The sequence below is a fragment of the Lontra canadensis genome, unplaced genomic scaffold, assembly GCF_010015895.1.
Source record: "Lontra canadensis isolate GAN:19392208 unplaced genomic scaffold, GSC_riverotter_1.0 scaffold2, whole genome shotgun sequence".
Lineage (NCBI taxonomy): Eukaryota > Metazoa > Chordata > Mammalia > Carnivora > Mustelidae > Lontra > Lontra canadensis.
In genome coordinates this window covers 67,293,388-67,317,549 of record NW_022630996.1, presented here as the reverse complement: position 1 = coordinate 67,317,549, position 24,162 = coordinate 67,293,388, and the positions used below count along the sequence as shown (strand labels likewise).

Below are 24,162 nucleotides of genomic sequence, written 5' to 3'. Positions count from 1 at the left end.
CTTTGGGGGAATCCCTTCATTTTAAGAATCTCAGAATGTAGACAGAATTTCTGTCATTTTGGAAATGAACTGATATTGTAAAATAGCTCACTTGAGACTTAAAACTGAATTGGAATGAAAGAGATAATGGATACAGATGGTCCTTGACTTAACGATGGTTTGATTTAAAATTTTTCACCTTTACGATGGTGTAATACACTTTCAGTAGAAACTGTACTTTGAATTTTGAATATTGCTCTTCTCCTGGGTGGGCAGTATGCCATACAAAACTCCTGATGCAGCAGCAACAATGAGCTGCAACTCCCATTCAGTCATTTGGTCACAAGGGTGGACAACCAATATACTTAAAACCATTCTGTTTTTCACTTTCAGTACAGTATTCAACAAATTATATCACATATTCAACATTTTTTATTATAAAATGGGCTTTGTGTTTGATGATGTTGCCCACCTATAGGCTAATATAAGTGTTCTGAGAATGTTCTTAAGTTAGGCTAGGGCTAAGCTGTGATGTTTGATGGGTTAGGTGTATTAAATGTATTTGTAACTTAAAATGGCTTTATCAAAGTGTAACCCTAATTGTAAATTGAGGAAGATCTGTTCATAGTTTGGAGGGATTTTTTTTTTTTAGCCAGGGTTTTTTTTTTTAATTTCCTGGATTTGTACATATCTAATAATATGTTTTGTATGTTCTCAAGCAGGTAGACTCAAAAAACCTTTTGTAAAAGTGGAAGATATGAGCCAGTAAGTATCTAAGTTGATTGATAATTTAAATATAATATTAAAAGAGAAAATCTAATTAAGCTATTTCCACTAATACCGTTAGGTCTTTGTATGTAAGTTTTATATTATACTAATACACAGGTGGCACAAGTTGCAGAAAATAGCATTAAATTTGCTCAAAAATTAAGCAATTTTCACTTAGTTTCAGTATGCTGTAGGTCATAATTCCTTCAAATATCTACTTTAGAGCAATCATGAAACCAACTCATTCATAGTATTTCAAATAACTATTCACTAGCTAAATGGAATACCATGTGATTAGAACTACTACTTAAAGATTGCTTATACTTTGTTAAATATATCAGTAGGTACTATTTTGATGTACAAAGTGGAATATAACATTTGGTAGTTTTCCTGAACTCACTCTGAAGTTTTATAGGTTAATCTTAAGACTATAAGTAAATTAATTTGGCGTGGGAGAATTTTATAACTTTTTCTTGACATTCTTCCTTTAGACATGTGTGATTCATTCTTTTGGGTACTCCCTGAAGTGACAAAGATGTATTGAATGCCTCTTTTTATGAAGTGTATTATTATGAAAAAAATGCAGTTCAAAATTAGACCTAGAGAAGGCGCCAGTATATGGAAAGACATTCCACTGTCATGGACTAGAAGACTTCATATTGCTAAGATGTCATTGCTATCCAAAGTGATCTACAGAGTCAGTGCAAGCCCTGTGAAAATCCCAATGACTTTTTTTTTTTTTTGCAGAAGGGGAGAAATCCATCCTAAAATTCATATCAAATTGCAAGGGACTCCAAATGTCCAAAGCAATCTTGAAAGGAAGAACAAAATTGAAGACCTAAACTTGATTTCAGAATTTTCCAAAAGCTCAATCACAACAGCTTTTTAATGATGTAAAGACAGATGTGTAGACCAATGGAAAAGAATAAATAGCTAAGAAATAAATCTTTACATTAAGGTCAAATGACTGTTGGCAAGGATGTCAAGATCATTTAGTGGGGAACGGACAGTCTTCAGCAGTGGTATTGAGAAAACACATATCCACATGTAGAAGAATGAAGTTGGGTCATTAATTTATACCATATATAAAATTAACCCAAAATAGATCGAAGACCTAAAAGCATAAAACCCTTGGAAGAAAACAAGGGAAAAGCTTTATGACATTGGATGTTGCAGTGATTTCTTGGATATGACATCAAAAGCACAAATAACAAAATTATAAATTTGTGTGCATAACAGAGTGAAATGGGATGGAACTACGGAATGGGAGAAGATATTTGCAAATCATACATATATTTAATAAAGTGTAATATGTGGGGGAGCTTAGGAAGATGGAGTAGGAGGACCTTAAGCTCACCCCTTCCCTTATTTACAACTAGTTAACACTTGCATCCAAATAAATAAACCAGAGAATGATGTGAAGACTGGCAGAACAAAATTCACAACAATGTAGAGAATAAGCTGCATTTGAAAGATGAGGCAGGGCAGAGATGGTGACTGGGCGCTGCCTACAGGAGGGAGGGAGTTGTAGGCTGTGGCTCAGAGAGGTGATGAAAACACCAGGGAGCCCATTAGGAGAAGATAAATTCCTATCATGTCTGGGTTTGGAAACCAGAGGGGTGAAATTCCTAACTTTGTATAACCACTCAGACTTAGATCTTGGAGCTTTTAAAGTCTTCTGACTTGGCACTGGATGAGCTGGGAGAGCAAGTGATAGCTGGGTCCCTACCCTTAAAGGGATAGCAGCCTACAGAGAGGCAACATAGAAGCTGTAGCTTGAACAATGCCTGGGGCAAACAGGAACAGCCCTGGGTGATGTAGGGATTTATTGAATTACTGTATTATAAACACCTGAAACCGATGTAATGCTGTGTGTTAACTATATCGAAACTCAAATAAAAATCCAATTAAAAAAATGAAATATAAAAAAGTCAACAGAAAATCAAATTATCAGTTTTGGGGGGGGGTGTTTTGTTTTGTTTCAAGATTTGAGAGCGCCCTTGTGCGCTTGAGTACAGAAAAGAGCAGAGGGAGAGAATCTTTGCACAAACTCCCTGCTGTCTGCCTTGGTGCTCTATCTCAAGACCAATGAGATCATGACCAGAGCCAAAACCAAGAGGTTGGACGCTTAAATGACCTAGCGCCTCTCAATTTATCAGATTTAAAAAATGGGGAAAGGACTTAACATTTCTTCAGAGATGTACAGGTTGCCAACAAATACATGAAAAGATGTTCACTATCACAGAAATGCCAGTCAAAACCACTGTGAGGTATCTATCACTTCACAGCCATTTGGATGGCTATTACAAAAACAATACCACCAATGACAAAAAACCTAGAGTAATGGTATTGGCAAGGAAGTGGCAAAATTGGAGCCCTTGTGCACTGTTGGTGCGATTGTGAAATAATGTAACCATTGTGGAAACTAGTACGGAGGGTCTTCATGAAATTGGGACTATGATCTGATCTCGCAGTGTCCCTTCTGGTTATATATCCAAAAGAATTGAAAGCAGGCTCTCGAAGAGATGCTTGCATATGCATATTGGTAGCAGCACTATTTACAGTAGCCCAGTGGTAGAAGCAGTCCATGTGTCCATCAATAGATAAATGGATGATGTGGTATATACATAGAATGGAGTATTACTCAACCTTAAAAAAGGGAGTGAAATTCTGACAAGTGTTCTACACATGGATGAACCTTGAGGACATTATGCTGAGTGAAGTAAGAGGAAAAATACTGCAAGATTCCAGTTGATGAAGTACTTCAGAGTAGTCAGATTCATAAAGTAGAGTGATGGTTTTAAGGGGTGGGCAGAGAAGAAAGAATGGGGAGTTATGGTTTAATGGATACAGAGTTTAAGTTTTGAAAAATGAAAAGGGCATCATCCATCTGGAGATGGATGATGTTAATGGTTGGAAAGCACTGTGAATGTACTTAATGCAGCTGAACTGTATTCCTAAAAATGGTTGAAAATGGTACCTGGCCGGCTCAGTTGGTAGAGCATGTAACTCCTGATGTTGGTTTTGGAGTTCAAACCCCATTTTGGGCATAGAGATCACTTTAAAAAAAAAAAACGTTAAAGGTAGTAAATTTTGTGGGTATTTTACCATAATTAAAAAAGTATTTATATTAAACAAAAAGATACTAGGTCTAGGAATTGAGAAGGGAAGCCTAATTAATTTCTATTATTTATTTCAGATTCCAGATGAATGCCGTGATTTTGAAATACAAGATTTCAGTTGTATTTTTTTAATCATAAACAATCTCATGTATTTGTCTTTTTATTTTTTTAGACTTTATAGACCATTTTATCTTCAGCTGACCAATATACCTTTTATAAATTATTCTATTCAGAAGCCCTCCAGTCCATTTGATGTAGATAAGCCATCTAGCATCCAAAAGCAAACTCAGGTTAAACTAAGGTTTGTTTAACCTTCATGTAATTTTTTCTTTTTACGCAGATATTTAAAACAATTCATTAAATGCTATGGTTGTGTGTGTGTGTGTCTGTAAAATCACTGTTATGTTTTCCCCCTGTATATTTTTAATGCTGGGTTAGAAGTCTGAATCTTTTCTAAGTATGTCATTTTTAGACATGTTAGATCAATAGATTAAGGTTGAGGGGTGGCTTGTAAGTATTTATAAGTAATTAAGTGTGTTATTTCTCCTAAGTGATCTGAAATATTCTCCAGAAAAATCACTACATTATTAGTTTGCTTCTCAATTTCTTAGAAAGAAATGTATTTAAAAGTAATTATTGATATAAACATCTGTGGAGATTATGGCAGATTGGTAGGTGAGGACTGTACATTTTATAAATTATTAATGTTCATCAAATAATTCTTTTATCATATATTTCTATTAGAATCCAAACGGATGGCAATAAATATGGTGGTATCCCAATTCAACTCCAGTTGAAAGAGAAGAAAAAAAAAGGATATTGTGAATGTTGCTTGCAGAAATATGAAGATCTCGAAAGTGTAAATGTGATTTTATATTTAGGGGACTGATATTTCTAAAACTATGAATATTTACTGTGTAAATATTAGCTTGTTTTTCTGATTGTGGTTTGCAACTTGATAATGACTAAATAACATGTATCTCTTTTTGATAGAATTATCTTAAATTTTAGGAACCCAAAGTGGGAAAATGTATATTTAAAACTAATTTTTATTCATTCAGCATATACTTATTAAGTACCTACGTTGTACCAGTCAGTACTCTGAACAAGCAGCATTGAACATAGGAGACCAATTCTTTATCTTTATGAAAATTACATTCTATGAAAGGGGAGGAGAAATAGGTAACCATGTAGTTAGAAAGTAATTAAGTATATGTAGAGAACATTAGATTAGTTCTATGAGAAACTAAAGCCAGAAAGGGTGTAGATATTTATTTAGACAAGGAATAGCTAACTGATAAAGTGATATTTGAGTAGAAACCTAGGAAGTGAGGGAACATGACTTGTGGATGTTGAAATAAGCAGTGCAGGAGTACTAAATTAAACTAATTGTTAGTACTGAAGAAGCCATTCAACTAATGGTGGTGGCCTGGCAGAAGTGATGAGGCTTGGTCAGATTGTGGATATAATTGTAAGTGGGGCAAAGAGAATTTGCCAGGGGATTGGAAGTTGGGAGTGAGTAGAAGATGCTTCAGGCCTGAGCAATTAAAAAATGGGCATGTGATTTACTAATGGTAGGATGAGAAGAAAGTAGAGATTATTCTTTGAAGTAGCAGAGAAATAGAATAGTTGGAAGGGGACGTGGGATGAAGATACAGTTTTGAAGATGGGAACTATTTATGGTTTCTGAAGTGATTAAAAACAAACAAAAACAAGAACTTTGGATCCATGCTGTCCAGGTTTGAATCCTGGTTTCCTATTCGTGTGACCTTGAACAGTGGCAGGCTCTGTGCTAATTTATTAAATTTTAGCTGTTATTTCATTTGTTAATTTCAGTAGAGATGTATGTTTTAGTGCTTGGTTTGGTAGAAGATGGTGGGAAAGTTAAGGAGAAAGAATAATATTTATAAATATCTAAGAAGTAAACCCACTCTCTTTAGGCTCTAAGTTGAAGTTTGATTGTTTTATAACTCAAAATATATTAGTGTTTTGTGTCTTCTTTATATAATAACAGAGAAAAATATGGCTACTTTAGAATTATTTTAAATCAGAAGCTAAAGTTACCCCAAATATTTCCCCCTCCCAAAAAATCATTTTTAAATTTAAATTATTGATTTGTCCCAAAATATTACTTTGCTGTTGCTACAATAGAAAAATTTATAATGGATGTTTTCCTTAATACAAATTTGTAATCTTATTTTAATGCTCAGAAAATGTTGGGACTAAAAATGAAAACCTTGATCACTGATTGACACAGGAAGGAAAATGAGTAATAGATGTTGGGGTTGATATTTTAAAATCATTTTTTATTACGGTTGTTTTATCTGTGTTTCTTAGTCTTGAAAATAAGATATTCCTTTGTGGTTTTTTTTGTTTGTTTTTTAATTTTTATTTTTTTATTTGGCAGACAGAGATCACAGTTAGGCAGAGAGGCAGGCAGAGAGAGAGAGAGAGAGAGGAGGAAGCAGGCTTCCCGCTGAGCAGAGAGCCCAATGTGGGGCTCGATCGCAGGACCCTGGGATCACGACCTGAGCCGAAGGCAGAGGCTTTAACCCACTGAGCCACCCAGGCACCCCCCTTTGTTTTTTGAATCTTAGATTTCACAGTGCTTCATTTCCACCTGTATCAAGGCATTCATTTAGCAAATTGGATTACTAAAGATTAAGCAACACAAACAAGGCAGACATACTCTTCCCTTAGATATTATGGTTCAACAGAGAAGACAGATACAAAGCAGTACATTTGCAAGTAGGATAGTGATAGTGTCACAAAAGTAGCATGTACAGTACAATGGTAATAGGGAGTTCTTAAGGTAGGATGAGAGAAAGCTCAATTGAGAAAGTAATATTTAAGACATAAAAAGGGTGAATGATAAGAGGGAGGTGGAGGAAGGGGGCAACTATACAAAAGTCGGAGATTTCTTCTTCAAAGAATGTGTATAAATGGAATCTGAACTTAGTTAATGTTTCTTTTTAAATTTTAATAGTTTCTCATTTAACATTACTGAGCATAGATAATTTGTATGTGGTAAATTCTGCAAGTAAGGAAGTGTAATAGTCCAGAATACTATTTGTGATCACTGGAGAATTTAGTTTTTGGAAATACAATCAAATCATCAAAAGTTACATGAAACTAGAGAAACAGAAATGAGGTACTTGCGTGATCGTCCTGTTATAGCCTTCTAGGTGCCATTCTCTGATCAGCTGACAGACAGTAGAATTAGCCTGGAGATTACACTGATGTAGCAGGAACTTTATTTCTTTTGAGTTTTATCCCAGGAAACTGAACTTGTTTACTTTTGTTCTTCACCAATCTTAGAAACTGTCAACTACCGTTCAATTAAAAACAAAAAACCCGAGAATAACTTCTATATTCTCCATTATATGTATTGGGTAATTGAGATCATTTACTTGCTCATTCTCAAATGTGTTCCTCAATAATAAATTTTTTCCTTTTTTTTATACTTCACAGCATTCATTGTACTTCATTTTTTTGTAACCTGCCTTCTGGATTCTTGTTTTGGAATCTTATATGTTAAATTATAACATTTCATTTATTTAATATTTTATAAGACCTACCATATTTATTTAGTGGTAATTGTGTAAGGATAAAATAAAATAAAAAGGAAGATTTTTCTCAGTATTAGCATACTGTAAATGTTAAATGTTTCTGTTGTGTTTCTCCATCTTTATCTTCATTTCCTGATGTAGTTCATTCGTTAGTTCCATTTAAACCACAAATTTATTTTACTTAACATGCTTTGAAGTTGTAGTAAAGGATATTTCTTTGGAGTAGTTATTAGAAATCTAATTTTAGGGGCATGGAAATATTAGAAAACAAAAAGACATCTGTTGGCTTAAGAATATAATTAACAAGAATATAGTTAAATGACTTATTAAATGCTTTTTTGGTTTTTCAGCATCTTCTAAGTGAGCAACACAGAAACTTTGCACAGAGTAATCACTATCAAGTTGTTGATGATATTGTATCTAAGTTAATTTTTGATTTTGTGGAATATGAAAGGGACATGCCGAAAAAGAAAAGGTAATTTGTCAGCCTAAGTTTTAAATTTTAACAGAATTCTAAACAATTTCATTGAACTAAAAATAAATCCAAAGTTTTCTGTTCTTAGAAGGGATATATATTTTTAGAATGTATATTTGGTTAAGAACTGATTACTACTTTTCTCTCCCCTCCCCCCCCTCTCCACTACCAGAAGTGCTTACTTTAAATTATTATTAAGGTCTTCATCTTAATGTTATAGTCTAAAAGAGGGGTTGGCAAATTCTTTATTAAAAACTGGGCAGTAAATATTTTAGGCTTTGTGAACCATGACATTTGTTTCAGCCACTTAGCTTTGTCATTGTACAATGAAAGCAGCTACAGACAATATGTAAGTCAATGGGTATGGCTGTGTTCCAGTAAAACTTGAGATTTGGTCCATGTGCTTTAAAGTTTATCAACCCCTGGTCTAGGACCATAAAGTTTACCATTTACTTGGACTAAAAATCTAGAATTTTTAGTTAATCTTCAGGAGTTTAAATAAACCTTTCTTCACTTAACCTCCATTAAGGCTTCTTTATAGTATCACTGAATACTTTTGCTTAAATTCTACTTGCCAATAAATCTTACTAATGGTACTGACAGGACTTTGAGGTGTGAATACAGTGCTCTTCATTGACAGTTTACTGCACAAGTTGACTAAATGATCCTGGTTAGATTGTTCCCATAAATCCAAAATGAAAAATTCTTTGAAGTGCTGAAATTGATGATAAATCATTAGGTTATTCAGTCCTTATATCTATTTTTAGACTAATGTTAAGACATAAAGACTAGAAAATAAGATACCAAGGTACAGCTTCTGAAAATTGACTGGAAAGTCTTGACTATATCTAGGTAGAACGGTTACCTAAACTTCTTATTTATGTAACATTCAGAATGGTTGTTCATGACTGACTTAATAATATGATATTTGGAGAGGAGGCATATTTTCAACTTTTTTTTTTTTTAAGATTTTATTTATTTATTTGACAGCGAGAGCAGGAACACAGGCAGGGAGGGTGGGGGAAGGAAAGAAAGCTTCCCGCCAAGCAGGGAGCCCAATGTGGGGCTTGATCCCAGGACCGTGGGATCATGACCTGAGCCAAAGGCAGAGGCTTAACTAAGCCACCCAGGCGCCCATATTTTCAACTATTAAAAGTATATAGACTACTATAAGAATTTAGAATTCCCTAAAAATTTAATCTGCATCAAAATTCTGAACTAGTACTTCACATGTAAGTTGGTTTTTCCTTAATTATCTGCACAATTTTCATGCGTGTGCAAGTCACCTAAACATCTCTAGACATTAAAGGAGAGAGAGGGCAGTATACTAGAAAATACTAGCTTCTAGTATTATACTAGAAAATTATATAAACATATAAACAAAATAAATATAGGAGTGTCCATGCTGGTTCTAAAAGGGGAGACTGAATTCTATATTTCTATAGTGTTATCTGTGACATGTATAACATAAAACAATAGGAGTGAGCTAGTAATACGTAATTTAGGATTGTGTAGTACAAACTAACATTCCAAAGATATTAAGAGACTCCCTGAAGAAGAGGTTTTCAGGTCACATACATGTGTGAAACATCAGGATTATTATTTTGTCTAAATACTAATTTTCTACATTGTTAAGTAAAATGAGGAGACGATATTAATGTAAAAGCATAGAAGTTAGGATATTTTTCAGGATAAGGAAAACAAAATTGGGAGCAAAACGAAATCCCTTTACTTTCATCTTTCTTTGAGTTATATGGTTGAAGGAGTTTTAAACACTACATTTAAGATAGTAATTACCTCTGGGAGGAAGGGGAAGAATATGGATGAGAATAGAGGGTACCATACAGCTTGAGTTTTCAGCTGTGTATCTGTAAAGTTTTATTATGAAAAACACCTGAAGTATATTTGGCTAACTGTTAAGATTTCAGTATTTTTGTAATATTTTCTAAGTTAAATTTAAGTTTCATAAATAGTTTTAAAAGATTATTAGTTTGACTTTAAGCTACTCCGGAATTTTTTATAGCAATTTAATGTTTATTCTTTTTGTTTTATAAAGAATAAAATACAGTATTGGATCACTTTCTCCTATTACTACAAGTGTCCTGAAGGAGTCTGAACCAAAAGAATTGCAACATATTTCTCAGAAAGACTTCAAGGAAAATAATGTACAGGTAATTGAGCAGCATTTCCTGTATAAAGAAACCCAGGAACCTGAACAGAAGTTTCTGTTTATTTCAGAATGCATCCCCTACTCCTTAAGTGAATTGAGAGGACTCGATGAGAAAGTAACTACTAAATGTTCCATGTTAAAGCCAGGTGAAAATGACATAAAACAAAATTTTGCATATCTACCTCCACATAAAAATAAACCGGAATGCATCCTTGATGTTTCTGAACATAAATTAATGATAAATGAAAGTGACTTAGAAGAACTAAGGGTAGATCATTGTCCACGTAGGCTAAAGACATCTGTACAAGTTTCTAATTTCAGTATGGATAGTACTGCATCTCAACCAAAACAAAAGTCAGATACCGTGCTTTTTCCAGCAAAGGATCTGAAGGAAAAGGACCTTCATTCAATATTTAGTCATGATTCTGGTCTGTTAGCAGTAAACAGTTCACAAGAGCACCTAACAATTCAGGCAAAGACCCCATCCCGAAGTCTCCCTGAGGAACCCAATGAATGTGACTTCAACAATATGGATGGCTTACCTTCTGGTACGATCCATCGGAAAGTGAAAATATTATTAGGAAGAAATAAAAAAGAAAATCTGGAACCACATGTGGAATTAGATAAGAAAAGAACTGAATTTCTTATTACACAAGAAGGAAACAGAATTTGTAGTTCCCCAGTACAATCTCTATTAGACTTGTTTCAGACTAGTGAAGAGAAGTCAGAATTTTTGGGTTTCACAAGCTATACTGAAAACAGCGGCATTTGTGATGTTCTGGATATTTGGGAAGAAGAAAATTCAAATAATTTGTTGTCAATGTTTTTCTCTTCTCCTTCAACTTCTACATTTACTGGGTTTTAGATTTAAAAATAAATACTTTCCGAAGTGGCGAAGATCATATTCTTGAAATTTTTATAAATAGGTATGGAAGTTACTTAGTTTTTTTCTTTTTTGCCAACTTTGTTTACAAAACCAAGTGTAAATATTAATAAAGGTGATATTTACATTTTTCTACAGATTTGGATACTTATTCTAGAAAAATCGTAAAATGAACTTGTGACTTGTTTTACATACTATGTTTTAAGAATTATTATGAATAATTGTTTTATGGCACTGAAAACTAATTTTAAGTGAAATTTTGGGAATATCAGTATTTACCATTATAAATTTAGTCTTGTTCTTTCTAAAGTCTTTTAAATAGATTCCTATGATAACAATGGAATATTGCTTTTAAAAATCTAATTTTCATACTAAAGGAAAAAAAACACTAATTTTTGTGTTTGGGTTCTAGAAATCATTAGTACTTCATGTTTGACCTAGTTGGACCATCCTGGTGCGTTGGCACTGGCGAGTTAGGTTATTTGCAGGGGTAAATAGAAGCCATGAAGGAAAAATTTAATCAGATTACTATATGGAATAAAACAATTTTTCCACTATTCATAATTATTTACCTTTAGAAATAAAGTCTTCCAAAAATGACTCATTATCCCCTAATCTGGTGTCAGGAAATGAAAGAAGGAGGATGGCAGTGAACTCTAAATAAAAGTATTGAAACAGGGGCACCTGGGTGGCTCAGTGGGTTAAGCCTCTGCCTTCAGCTCAGGTCATGATCCCGGGGTCCTGGGATCGAGCCCCGCATCGGGCTCTCTGCCCAGTAGGGAGCCTGCTTCCCCCTCTCTCTCTGCCTGCCTCTCTGCCTACTTGTGATCTCTGTCTAATAAATAAATAAAATCTTAAAAAAAAAAAGTATTGAAACATATGTGAAGATTGCCTTTGATCAGGCACTTGGCAACTCAATAATTTAGAGAAGAGAATATACGAAATACTCTCCTATAAGAAATACATATATGTGAGAAAATGTATATATTCTCTCAGATATAAGAAACATTTCAACTGTTATCTTTAGATGGTAGAGGCATTTAAATGCCTTTGAGTGTACTTACCAGGAGTGTGGTATTTACAGCTAATTACATTTTTCACAATGAAAGTTGGTGCCATTTAATATTCTGTGAATATGTTATCATTAAAAATTAACTTTGATTACCAGTCTTAAATTTTAGAAACCCTGTATGGCTCCCGATAGATTAGTTCATATGTTTTGACTGTTTGGACAGTCTGAATGAGAAATACTAGCTTTTCAACAACTTTTTTGATCATACCAGTACTTTAAGTATGGTCACTGAAATAGTCTTTATAGTGAATCCATGCAAACTTGTTTCCACTGTAAATTAGACATTTTCCGTCACAAATGCATATGTGTATATGTAAATCTACTTCAGATTTTACAGATCACCTTCTAGAAGCCTAGATGAAACTTGGAAAATTATTTGTGGAAGGTATTATTTTCCCATAACTTTTCCAGATAATTGAAAGGTATTTAAACTTGCTCTATAATCCTTGTACTTTAGAATGACAGTTTTCTTCACTTTTCAGTGGCACTGTTTGCCTTAGTTGTATTTAATATTGGAGTAAGAGACTCAAACGGAACCCCTCTAATAGTTAAACGTTGTTAAACTTTATTTTCACATTATTTTTGAAGTATTTTGAAGGACTTTAGAACACCCTTCCTCACCCTGGGTGGCTCAGTTGGTTAAGCGTCTGCCTTTGGCTCAGGTCATGATCAGGCTCTGATCAGGCTCCCTCCTCAGTGGGCAGTCAGCTTCTCCCTCTGCCTTCTGCTCTCTCTCTCTCTTTCTCTCTTTCTGACAAATAAAATCTTTAAAAAATTTGACAGAGATTTGGAAAAAAAAAAAAAAACCCTCCCCAAAGATCTTCATAATAAGCATTTCCCATTTTAAAAAATGCTTAAATATTTGGTTGTTAGTAGCAAGACCACCACATAGAATTTGTGTGGGTTGTGTTACGCAGATGGGCACCCAACCAAGATGAGGATGGTGGGGAGTAATTAAGCCTCTTGTAGGCATAAGTACTGTGCCCTGGCAAATGAAATTGCATTCACGTAGAGGCATCAATACTTCTTGATTTTTACCAAGGTACATGGTCACCTGGTGAAGGTGCATTTGGGGTTGTGTTTACCTAAGCACTTAACTGGTTTGGTTGCCATATTTATTCAAAAAAGGACACTTAATCTTTAATGCAACAAGGCATCTTCAGAAGTAGGAAGCTTCAAAGATCTCAGCAGGGTAGATAGAAAACTTAGTTTGCTTATTAGAAAGTGACAGGCTCTGCCAAAAGCGTCTAGACAGACAAATCCCAAGCACATGGTATTTTCCTTGCTAACAGGAACACTGAAGGGGAAGGTGTTAAAAAAGAAGAAAAAAAGGCACTCTAACTTTCAGCTCTGGGCAACAGACAGTGTAGCATTCAAAGTTGGTGGCCCTTTTTCTAGGAGTAGCTTCCAACAGGGGCTAGTGAAGACAATGTGGTTTTTGTGTTTTAAAATGAACGTTTTTTTTTTTTTTTCTAAAGTAACAAGCAGTTGTAGCAAAGGTATATTTTACATGTCAATAGAATCTTTTAAATGGTTTTTGAAGCCAATGACTTCTTTGCATATGTAGGTTAGTATATTAAAATAATTTATGAAACCATAAACGATGCATGTCAAGACATATTCTACCTACTTTTAAAAGGAATAGAAAACAAGATGTTATGTTTAGCACTTTAACCTAAAACCACTCAACTTGAATCCTTATTTCTGGAAATGAGATTGTATGTTATCAAAAAATTTAGTTTGATTTAAACACCTCGGTGCTAACATGTATGTGTAGTTAATACTATTATGCTATCTCAGGAATATATTTTTTTAAATGTTGTATTTAAATATTATCAATTTCTATAAATGCAGTTTGATTAATGTGAGACCAAAAATGTCTCACTTTTCAGTTAGGAATCATTCCAATGCTATTTTCATTAAGAGTGAAAAGTAAGGATGATAGGCCTCTCCCAAAGGAGATGGAAAGTTTTTTTGTTTTGTTTTTGTTTTTTTTTTTAAGTTGGCTCCATACGTAGCATGGAACCCAACTTGGGACTTGAAGTCATGAGCCTGAGATCAAGACCTGAGTAAGCCAAGATCAAGAGTCTGATGCTCAACTAACTGATCCACCCAGACGTCCCAGAGATATCTGGAAAGATTTTTTTTTTTTTAAGATTTTATTTATTTATTTGACAGGCAGAGATTACAAGTAGGCAGAGAGGCAGGCAGAGAGAGAGAGGAGGAAGCAGGCTCCCTGCCGAGCAGAGAGCCTGATGCGGGGCTCGATCCCAGGACCCCGGGATCATGACCTGAGCCAAAGGCAGAGGCTTTTACCCACTGGGCCACCCAGGCGCCCCTGGAAAGTTTAAGCATACCCTCACCAGGCTAGCTAGATCTTAGATCATGGGATTGCCAAATTAAAGGTCTGAAAGAATGTTGGTTACACAATAGGTTGCTCAAGAGATACTACTTGCGGCTAAATTACCTTAGCTATCAGCTGCTATAGACTTGTTGATGTTGAAGTCTTTACTATGACCAATAATGTAATGCATTAGCCATATGCTGTGATTACATTGTCATGGAGAGTGGGGCAGGAACTGGGGAGAAGGAAGGGCTTAGTATAAAGACAACTAGATCAGATGAAAGGGTACTCTAGACTTTTAGCTGCATTACAGGGTTACAGGGAGTGTTTAATGCTGTTACACAAAAGTAGTATGTTTCATGTTTCTGTGAATTCCAACCAAAAAGCCTTCTGCAGAAAGAGGCAGTATCATGCCCACCTATATGCCTATATAGAATCTATAAAGTGACTTTGCCCAAGTCAGGTTAAAAAACAGAAAGAACTTATACCCTTACAAACAAGGGCGATTAATTAGCATTAATTTTGTAAGTAATATTAGAAGTAGCCTCCTTAAAATACCATGCCAAAAAAAAAAAAATAAAAGGAAAAGTCTAGGAAGAGCCCTGGGCAATTAAAAATGCAAAAAGAATCTGACACTAAATGTGTTACTCAAGCAAGAAAAACATACTCTAGTTTTGAACACTGGGAGCATAGTGTGTGACCAAAACAGTAAGACTTGAATAAGAACCAGATTAAGACAGACGTATCTATTAAAGGATGTCAAAATTCCTTTGTGAAGAAAGTAGTGGAAATTACCAAAGCCCCTGTAAGCTCATTTCACTTGGTTGTGCTTAAATGTATAGTAAATTGCAATTTATGTTACTGTGCCCAGTGTGATCAACTTGCCATCTGGTGCCTAGCTGGTCTTGGGAGCTTGTGCCATGTCAGCGTTGGTCTCTTGTTTCTGGCAGGTTGAACATTTGACAACAGAAACTTCAGCTTCAGTGAATAGGAGCCCATGCTGTCAAGCCAAGCCTGTACATGACTTTTTTCCTGCCACCATAGTCCTTTTGCTCACATACCCATTGTGCTAACATTGGCGAAGCATTAACATGTGATATGAAGATTCTTATACTTCATGTCCACCCCCATATGCCATCTGTCTCTACCCCTTGTATTCAATCTTCAGATCTTTTTCTTCCTAAGTCATTTTCCCTTCTCGCCAGTCCACATATATTCTAAACTTGGGCCAGTTCTCTTTCCATACAAAGTGATAATTAGAGGTATACCACTTGAAGCTCTATTAGGGAGATCTGTAACTGGCTTTCAGTGACACCACTGAGTGGAGCTGTATGGCAACTACCATATATTTTTAGCTTGCACCCACAGAAGCAGCTAATCCCCTGATTTAAGTTTGGGATTTTTCATCTGGTCCAAAGGGATGGCCCATACACCTGTAGGTGGGTACTGAGAGAGGAACTGATGTGATTGCAGTGGATGACATGGGACCTGGGCTGCCTGCTCATTCCTTGAGCTCTCTAGTCTTGCTCTAGCTCAGTCCTGGATGTACCATTTCCATTTTATAAGGATTATTGGTGCATCTGCCCAATCTGATGGCTTGATAGATCTAATGACTGAACCTCAGCCCATGACTGGCCTTGTGACTACATGATCGTTTTTGCCCCACAGACAGCCACTTCATCTCTCATATGTCATCATCTCATACAAAAAACTCTTCATTTTTCCAAAAGTACATAATTCTCCACTGAAGATGGCATAGTTTAAGTCTTCAGGGAAAGTTGTCATTTCCCTATTGGGGCTTTTCATAAACTCCCAATTTTCCTATCACTGATAGATACCTCTCAAACCTTTGAACCTGCCTGGTTATATGACTGCAGAGCTATTTTTTGCTCACAGCTGACAGCCTTTCATGCCCTTGGGTGGAAGTAGTACTCCCATTTGGAATATCCTCCCTCCAGAACCTGAAGAGGCTTTCCGATGTAATGTTTCCTTCATGTTTGGAAAGTTCAGTAATTAGTATTTTACTTTGATGTATTTTTTTTTTTAAGGTTTTATTTATTTGAGAGAGCATGAGCGGAGAGGGGTCAGCGGGAGAAACAGACTCCCCGTCAAGCAGGGAGCTCGACATGGGACTCGATCCCTGAACTCCAGGATCATGACCTGAGTGGAAGGCAGTTGCCCAACTGAGCCTGTCTTTTACTCCGGATGGGATGTTCTGGCATGCCCCTGGCCGTTGGATCTCTAAAAATGTTACTGATGTGACAAGTGCCTGACTCCTATTAGGGTACGTGTCTCACGCCCTAGAGGACATGGCCCGGAAGACATGTGCCACATAGTTCCAATGTGGTAGCAACTTCTTAATCATATGGTCTGATAAATATATCAGTATAATGGGTTAATGTGATGTTCTCAATGGCATCCTCTTCAAATTTTAACAGAGGACAAGTAAAATGTATACTGTTAATCTTTCCCCTGTGAATGCAATCTGTTCCTGATTTTTTTCTGACCTGGATGGAAAATTATGCATCCACCCAAACAATGTTGCATATCATATACCTGAGGCTATGCTCTTTGCAGTGAATATGGTATCACATATGGCACTGCATCTGCAATTGAGGCTACTCCTTAGTGCAGTTTGAGGCAGTCTATTGTTATTCTTTATAACCCAGATGAATAGGATGGAAATCAACCATCTTTAGATATTTAACAGGGGCATCAGTTTCCTCCATCACCACCATCACTATGACCCCAGATTAAGATATTCCTTTTCATTTATTATTTGGCTGAGATATAGAGACAGTTTCAGCTTCTCATTTGGTCTTTTCTTCTTTTTCTTTTTCTTCTTTTCCTTTTTTTTTTTTTTTTTTTTGGTTCTTATCCACTAAAATTCTTAAACCTATAAGTTGGAGATACAATGCGGGTGATTTAGTGAAGTATTAAGTATTTTCTAATAAAACATTCAGAGCCTAAGCAAATGATCCTATTGTCCCACTGAGCCAAAGCTTGGCCAGGACTCCATTTATTACCTGACTCCCACATGTCTCCACTATAATAGGTGCTTTGGGTCCCAGGTATCACTGTCAGTCCAGACCCTGCATCCAACAGTAATTCGGATATTCTTATCCCTTTCTCCAGTGCAGTGACCCAGGTAAATGGAGGTAAGTCCCTTTGGGAAAGAGCTAAGGAATAGTTAACCATAGGTACTTAACATGTGATGCAGGGTCCTTCTCCTGGGGACATGACCTTTCCTTCACTTGGTGGTTTCTGGGTTGAAAAACTGACTCAGCTCTGGAAATAGATCACGATTCTTGATTGGAGCAACTTCCCACAGCCTCCTGAGACTGATTTATTTTAATGGTACGTGTTGAGAAATTACCTTGTTCTTGTCCATCTGTTTTGCTCCTAAAGGAAGCATGTTCTATTAACCAACTCCACAACTCTTGACATCAGCTCCTTGGCATTAGTCTTGGAAATCACTTTTTTGCTTTGACGCTAAACACAAAGGCAACAAAAATGAAAATAAACCAGTGGGGCTATATTGAACTAAAAAGCTTCTGCACAGCAAAGGAAACTATCAACAAAATAAAAAGACAACCTACTGAATGGGAGGAAATATTTGCAAATCATATTTATGAAAAGGGGTTAATATCTAAAATATGTAACTCATATAAATCAATAGCAAAATAAAGAATCTAATTAGAAAATAGAGGAACTGAATAGAAAATTTTCCATAGGGCACAATTTTCTTAGCTCTGTGAATAAAGCTTTAATACTGTAAAGCAGAGATTGGATATGCTCACTCTCACATTAAGAGTAAGTTTTCCTAATATTACAACTTATTTGTATTTGCATACTGTAGAACTAAAGTGTCTGGCCATTATGTAGTCCTTTCTAATAAAATGTGCAAAACCAGCAGAAATACCAAGAATAACTATTTAGGGACCTCACAAGCCTGAGATCATAAGCGGATCTGAAACCAAGAGTCCACCACTTAACCAATTGGGCCTCCCAGGTACCTCCATGCCCTTGGGTTTTAATTCTTTTACTGTACCTACTGTGAAATCTCTTGCATCAAGGTGTAAAGTGTACCATTGAAATCTTTTAGCCCATATTCAGACTATAATTCATGTCATATATAAAATTCTTAAGTGTCTTATTTATTTGAAAATTTGGGAATTTTTTTTTTAAATGGTAATAAAGGTCAATGAGCTACGGTTACTTAAATATGATAGAATGTTCTCTCAAGGGAAAAAAAGAGTCCCTCTCTGCTGTTTGCTTGTAAAACCATGTCTAAGTTGTATTTAATACTGAATACTACACTTTATCTGGGACACTGACATACTGGAGTGTATTTTCAAATCATCATGATGGAAACCTGAAACCATGTCACAAGAGGCAGGGGTAAAAAATTTTTTCCACTGGGGAAGGAAAAAAAAAACAAAACCATCTCCATAGAGCAAGCATCATGTGTAAGATTCTTCTTCATGCTTTACAGGACCAGAATCAGGATGGAGGTTATAAAAACAGGTTCCACCAGGGAAGTGTGGAAAAAAGACTCAGATCTGAAGACAGGATATCCAGTCTACTCTATAGCCATGGAACCTTAGGAAAAGTCCTTTAAATTCTCTAAGCCTCTTGTGTCCAATAGAACTGTCTGCAATGATGGAAATGTTTTCTACTTTTGCTCTACAATACAGTAGCTGCTAGTCATAGGCAGTACAGAAATGTGTCTAGTGTGACCGAGGAACTGAATTTTAAATTTTATTTACTTTTAATTAAATTGAAATAGATACATGTAGCTAGTGGTTACAGAATTTGGAAAGTGCAGCTCTAAGCCTGAATTTCCTCCTTTCTGAAATGGGAATAATAATACTTATCAGATTGCTGATCCAAGGTTCAAAGGGCATTATATGTGACCTCAGAAAAACTGTATCATACTACATAAGAGCTAATTATGGTGATAACTAATAGTACTTGTATTACTGTCTTATCCTCAAGAGTTTCTAACATTTGGAATTAGAGGAAAATGGAATTAGCCGCCTGAGAAGGTAGAGTTCCTCAAGTCTGGTTTTCACAAATAGGTTTGAGACAGGCAGAGATCAGAAAAAGGACAAAACATCCTGGACACTTGGGCAAAATCCAAGACATCGTTCCAGTGTCTGCATTGACCTTGATGTTCCCGCCTGACTTGCCTGGCTGAGTTAATGATCTTCCTGTAAGCATTACCAGGGCACCTTCACACCGTAATGTAAAAAACGGTGTTTACTCTACTGCATCTGCAAGCACGTGCCTCATACACTCGTGTTGTCATCGGTTGTGTCCCCCTACTTAGTGAGCCACCGGGCACATAGTAGGTCCTCACTCAGTGTTTGATGAATTTTTAACTTACCATGTACTTCTGAGGGTGTGATTCCCTGATAATAATTTAAGTAACTACCATATCTGTGGAAAACATTACGGGTCTTGATGAACCACGGAGTGAAGGAATACTGGTTCTAGCAGAGGCGCAGTCGGGATATTTCGGTGCCCGGAAGGGCCTGCCTTCGATGACCTCTCTTCTGCCCTTTCTGTCTTCCGTGGTCACGAGGTCGCGACAGTCCGCACCTTCGTGGAAACGAGCGGGATGCTGAGCGAGAACTACATTTCCCAGCTGACTCTCCGGCGCGCGCCCCTACCCGCGCGCTGGGGGCGAGTGCACCAGGCGCTCGCTCCCTGCCGAGCGCTCGTCGCCCGCCGGAGCCTTTGCCTTGGGATGAGGTGGGAGGCGCTAGAAACCACTTAGTTACAGCCAACCGCCCAATGCAGCACTCGCTCGCTCCCCCCGCCAGCGGAAGCGCCCGCGGAGCACAATGCAGCACTGAGGCAGCGCGGCGGCGGAGGCTGCAGAGCCACGGTCGCCGCAGCACCGACCCGGGCTGGGAGGGGGCGGCCGAGGCCAGCCGTGGGGCGCGGGCCGACGGACACGGACCTGGCGGCCCGGGCATGAGGAGCTGAGCGTCTCGAACGAGGCGGGCTGACGGCAGCACCATGCAGGCGGCGGCTGCGTCCGTGCCCTTCTTGCTGCTCTGCGCCCTGGGGACCTGCCCCCCGGCGCGCTGCGGCCGGGCAGGTAAGTTCGCCACCCTCTGTGGCTTCGGGACGTACCATTTTCCGAGCGTCTTTGCAGCCCTCAAGCGCCCTGGAAACGGGCATTCCCGTTTCCCGAGTGCGCGGGGAGATTTTTTTTTTTTTTTTATTTAGAAGGGTGGTGAGAAGTGAAGCAAAAATACATGTGTGGGGGCGCGCGGATGCTTTAGAAACCTTCGGTCAAATGCCTGTTTTTCGTCTTCTGAAGAGGAGGAATGCGGAGGATGGGAAAGGGGTGCTGTGCTTCTGGGCCCCGATCCTGGATGATCTCAGATGCGCTGGTCCAGGGCTCCCCGGCTGCGTCCTTCTCAGATGGGGACCAGGAGGGAGGGGGCGGCGGGATTTTCATAGAGGAGACGTCGGGCCGCAGAAGGCATGAGTACGGGTCAGGGTCATTATTTTATCCTTCTCTCCCCACTCCCTCCTTACCCTTTTCCTGCCTGGAGGAGACGCCTTGTTGACGGAGCTGGAGAGGAGGAACGAAAACCGCTTCCTGGAGCGCCAGAGCATCGTGCCACTCCGGCTCCTCTACCGCTCCGGCGGCGAAGACGAAACTGGACACGACGCGCTCGACACGCGAGTGCGGGGCCACCACGGCGCCGGGCAGGTGAGAGGCGCGGTCCGGCGGGTGGGCCTGGGCGCGGCCTGGCCCACCCTACCCCACGTTTGCTCTCCGTCGCCCTGGAGATGCGGTGTCTTTGGTGAAATGAGCGCAGTCCTAATGCGAGTCATGCATGGCGCTCTCTGTGCAAAAAAGGAGGGAGCGGGGAAGGCGGGGGGCGGGGGGGGAGCAAAATCCCCCAAAGAACCACAGGCCGGAGCTTTGCTAGAGAGGAGTTTGTGCGGGATGTCTTCGGCAGTGCCACATCCTGAGCGAAGGGGCGGAGACCCTCTCACCTCTGTCAGGCAAAAGCGTAGTAAGCAAGAAGGGATTTAATGTTGGCAGGATTTGCATCATCATTATTGTGGTGCTTGCTTAAATCCTCAAAAAGACTTTATATGTGATTTAAACCAAGGTTGGTATTGTAGAAAAAAAAAAAAACGAAAACACAAGCCTAGACATCCCTAACTAAACTCAAACTGTAAAAATAAACTGCAGTGTTCTCAGCTCACTCAATTTGTGGACACCAGAGATGTACCCATTCACCTCCACCTTTCAGAAAAGGCGTCTCCTCCCCCATTTTTTCATTGGTAGCAGTCCTTTGGTGTAATTTGAGCCATGTTGTTTATTGGGCATTCATAAACTATGTTTTTTTTTTATCTAAGTTTACTTTTTACCCGCATTTAGATCAATAACACACATCCACAGATAATGACTGAAAAGTATTTTGAACTTACTTGCTAATTTAGGTAATTATTTTGGGGCTCTGTAAACAGTTTTTGTGTTTATATACCAACCTGGCAAACAGTTCATTCATCTGTAAGTACAGATTAAGGTAGAACTTGTCCATGTTGAAACTGTTGTAAACTATGCTGATCTAAAGGAAGGCTGAATATTTTCACATGTGCAAATATACTTATTAATACCTTAAGATGTACATTGTTGCTGTGATAGTCATAGTATTTGATCTATGTGTGTAATATATGTAAAAATAGAAAAGGACACTTAAATCTGTATTTGTAGCCAAAGGCTTAGTTCCATTGAAATTTTCATGTAAGAAATTACTTTAAAGGGCTACAATAGTATCCATCAAAGTTTGATTATAGTAGAAAATCTGATGCGTCAAGCTTTAATAAAGGATTCCATTAATGTTTGAAAAATACTTATTTTCCTCTTTCATTTTGACTTGTTTTCATAGTAAAACTGAAGAAGCAGGGGACACTATCTTACTTTTTAGTAAATGAGAATCATTGCTGTGGAGAAATAGTCCCACAAATTTACAACTTTTGACTATGAAAAATTTCAGACACACACAAAATAGAATATTATAATGAACCCCAGCTTTAACAATTAGCAACTCATAGCCAATTTTGTTTCATCTATCTATTTTCTTCTCATATTATTTTGAAGCAAATCATAGAATTTTGTTCATAAAAAATTCACTCAACACTTCTAAAAGGATTCTTTCAAAAGGTAACAATGATATTATGCCAAATATATAAACATAAATATATACATATGTTAGATATATGTAAGGATATTTAATAAATATATATAAACGTAACACATATATATTTAAGTTTGTGTATTTGATCCAGGACCCAAATAGTGTCTATAGATTGCAGTTAGTTTAATTTTTTGAGTCTCTATAATGCATAGTATCCCCCTCTCCATTTCCTTGATTTTTTCTTTGCAATTTATTCATTGAAAACAGGAGGTCTTTCATCCTGTGCTTTACAGTCTGAATTTTTGTTGATAGAGCCCGTGCTTTAAAACAAATCACAAAGACTCTCAGAGAGGAAGGGCAGCAGAAGAAAGTAGAAATGCAGAAAAAGAAAACTGCAGAATTGAACCTGGAAACTCCAAGTCTCTGTCTTGTGCCAGTAGTGTCTTCAGGTACCCTCTGCCCTCCACTGTGTTGGTGAAGGACCACCACTTTTGGAAAACAGGCCAGTCTTCCTTCTTTTCTCTCCATTTATGGAGCACAATTTCAGCAGTTTTTGGATCATAGGCCTTTCAACTTGGGGCACAAGATAACTTGGACCTGTGCAGTTTCTCCTTCTTACAATAATAAACAGTTGAGAAGAATGACTGGCTTTTGGTGAGGTATGGATGAAATGGTTGGATTTAGGTAGAACAGTGTGAATAAATTATTTATTCACATCAGGATTCAAAGTGAAATACTATCTTACCATCAAAATAATTATTTTAAATATCTTTTTAAAAATTTTTTTTTAGAGAGAATGTGCTTGCATGTATAAGTGGGGGAGAGGGGCACACGGAGAGAGAGAGGATCTTAAGCAGGCTCCATGCCCCAGCGCAGAACCCTATGCAGGCTAGGTCTCACAACTCTGAGATCATGACCTGAGCTGAAAAGTCAAGAGTTAAATGCTTGTCCAGATGCTTCTCAGAGTAACCAGATGGTTCTAGGTGATTAGGGAAAGCCCTTCTTCACTAAGGAGTGGCAGCTGATAAATGTAGGAGAAATGATAACATTAGAAAAAGTCATCATTCTGCGATTTCCAGAAAATGTTAATTCAGACAAGGGCTGTCTAATGGAACTAGCCACGCGGTGAATGGCTGAGGGGAAACCATATATCTGTGTGGTGTGGTCCATACCAAATACTTCCTGCTTGCAGGGGGAATCATAATCACTGTCTTGGGGCCACTGGGTGGCCATTACACAACCCAGAGGACAGTGTGAGTTTCATTGATGGTAAAACCACACGGCACGTACGTCCTGAAGAAATGCCATGTGAAGCAGACAGTGGTACCCACAATGTATTCTATACAAAATTTATTAATATAAACTGATCAAGCTCTTAGATGTACCTTCTGATATCTAGGAAATACAGGGGACAAAGGAGCAGGCTAAGTGACAGCATGAGGAAGTGATCAGACAGACATTGAGCAGGAAAACTAACAGATGAAGAAAAGGACTGTTTTAGATTTTAAACACCTAAGGGATATACAAACTGGATAAAATGCAGGCTCTGGACCTAAACCCTGATTTAGACAAACTAGCTTTGGGGAAATAGTTGTGTGACAATTAG

General features: G+C 37.6%; 2 protein-coding genes across 13 annotated transcripts in view; both read left to right on the top strand.

Annotated features, from left to right (window-relative positions):
• Positions 1-10,961, top strand: part of DBF4 (DBF4 zinc finger) — a 29,557-nt gene extending 18,596 nt beyond the window's left edge. Inside the window, exons 8-12 of one of the 2 annotated variants that reach the window (XM_032875918.1) lie at positions 702-744; positions 4,042-4,170; positions 4,614-4,728; positions 7,789-7,913; positions 9,970-10,961. In XM_032875918.1, the coding sequence (XP_032731809.1) occupies positions 702-744; positions 4,042-4,170; positions 4,614-4,728; positions 7,789-7,913; positions 9,970-10,948 (1,391 nt within the window). In that variant the 3' untranslated portion in view covers positions 10,949-10,961. Of the gene's footprint in view, positions 1-698; positions 745-4,041; positions 4,171-4,613; positions 4,729-7,788; positions 7,914-9,969 lie in introns of both variants that reach the window. The other variant, XM_032875909.1, reaches the window with a different exon arrangement.
• Positions 10,962-20,139: 9,178 nt separating this feature from the next.
• ADAM22 (ADAM metallopeptidase domain 22) overlaps positions 20,140-24,162 on the top strand; it is a 217,999-nt gene continuing 213,976 nt past the window's right edge. For 3 of the 11 annotated variants that reach the window (XM_032875835.1, XM_032875817.1, XM_032875783.1), the window contains exons 1-2: positions 20,141-20,491; positions 20,955-21,115. In XM_032875835.1, coding sequence (XP_032731726.1) covers positions 20,410-20,491; positions 20,955-21,115 — 243 coding nt within the window. In that variant the 5' untranslated portion in view covers positions 20,141-20,409. Of the gene's footprint in view, positions 20,492-20,954; positions 21,116-24,162 lie in introns of all 11 variants that reach the window. The other 8 variants (XM_032875853.1, XM_032875827.1, XM_032875808.1 and 5 more) reach the window with 7 other exon arrangements.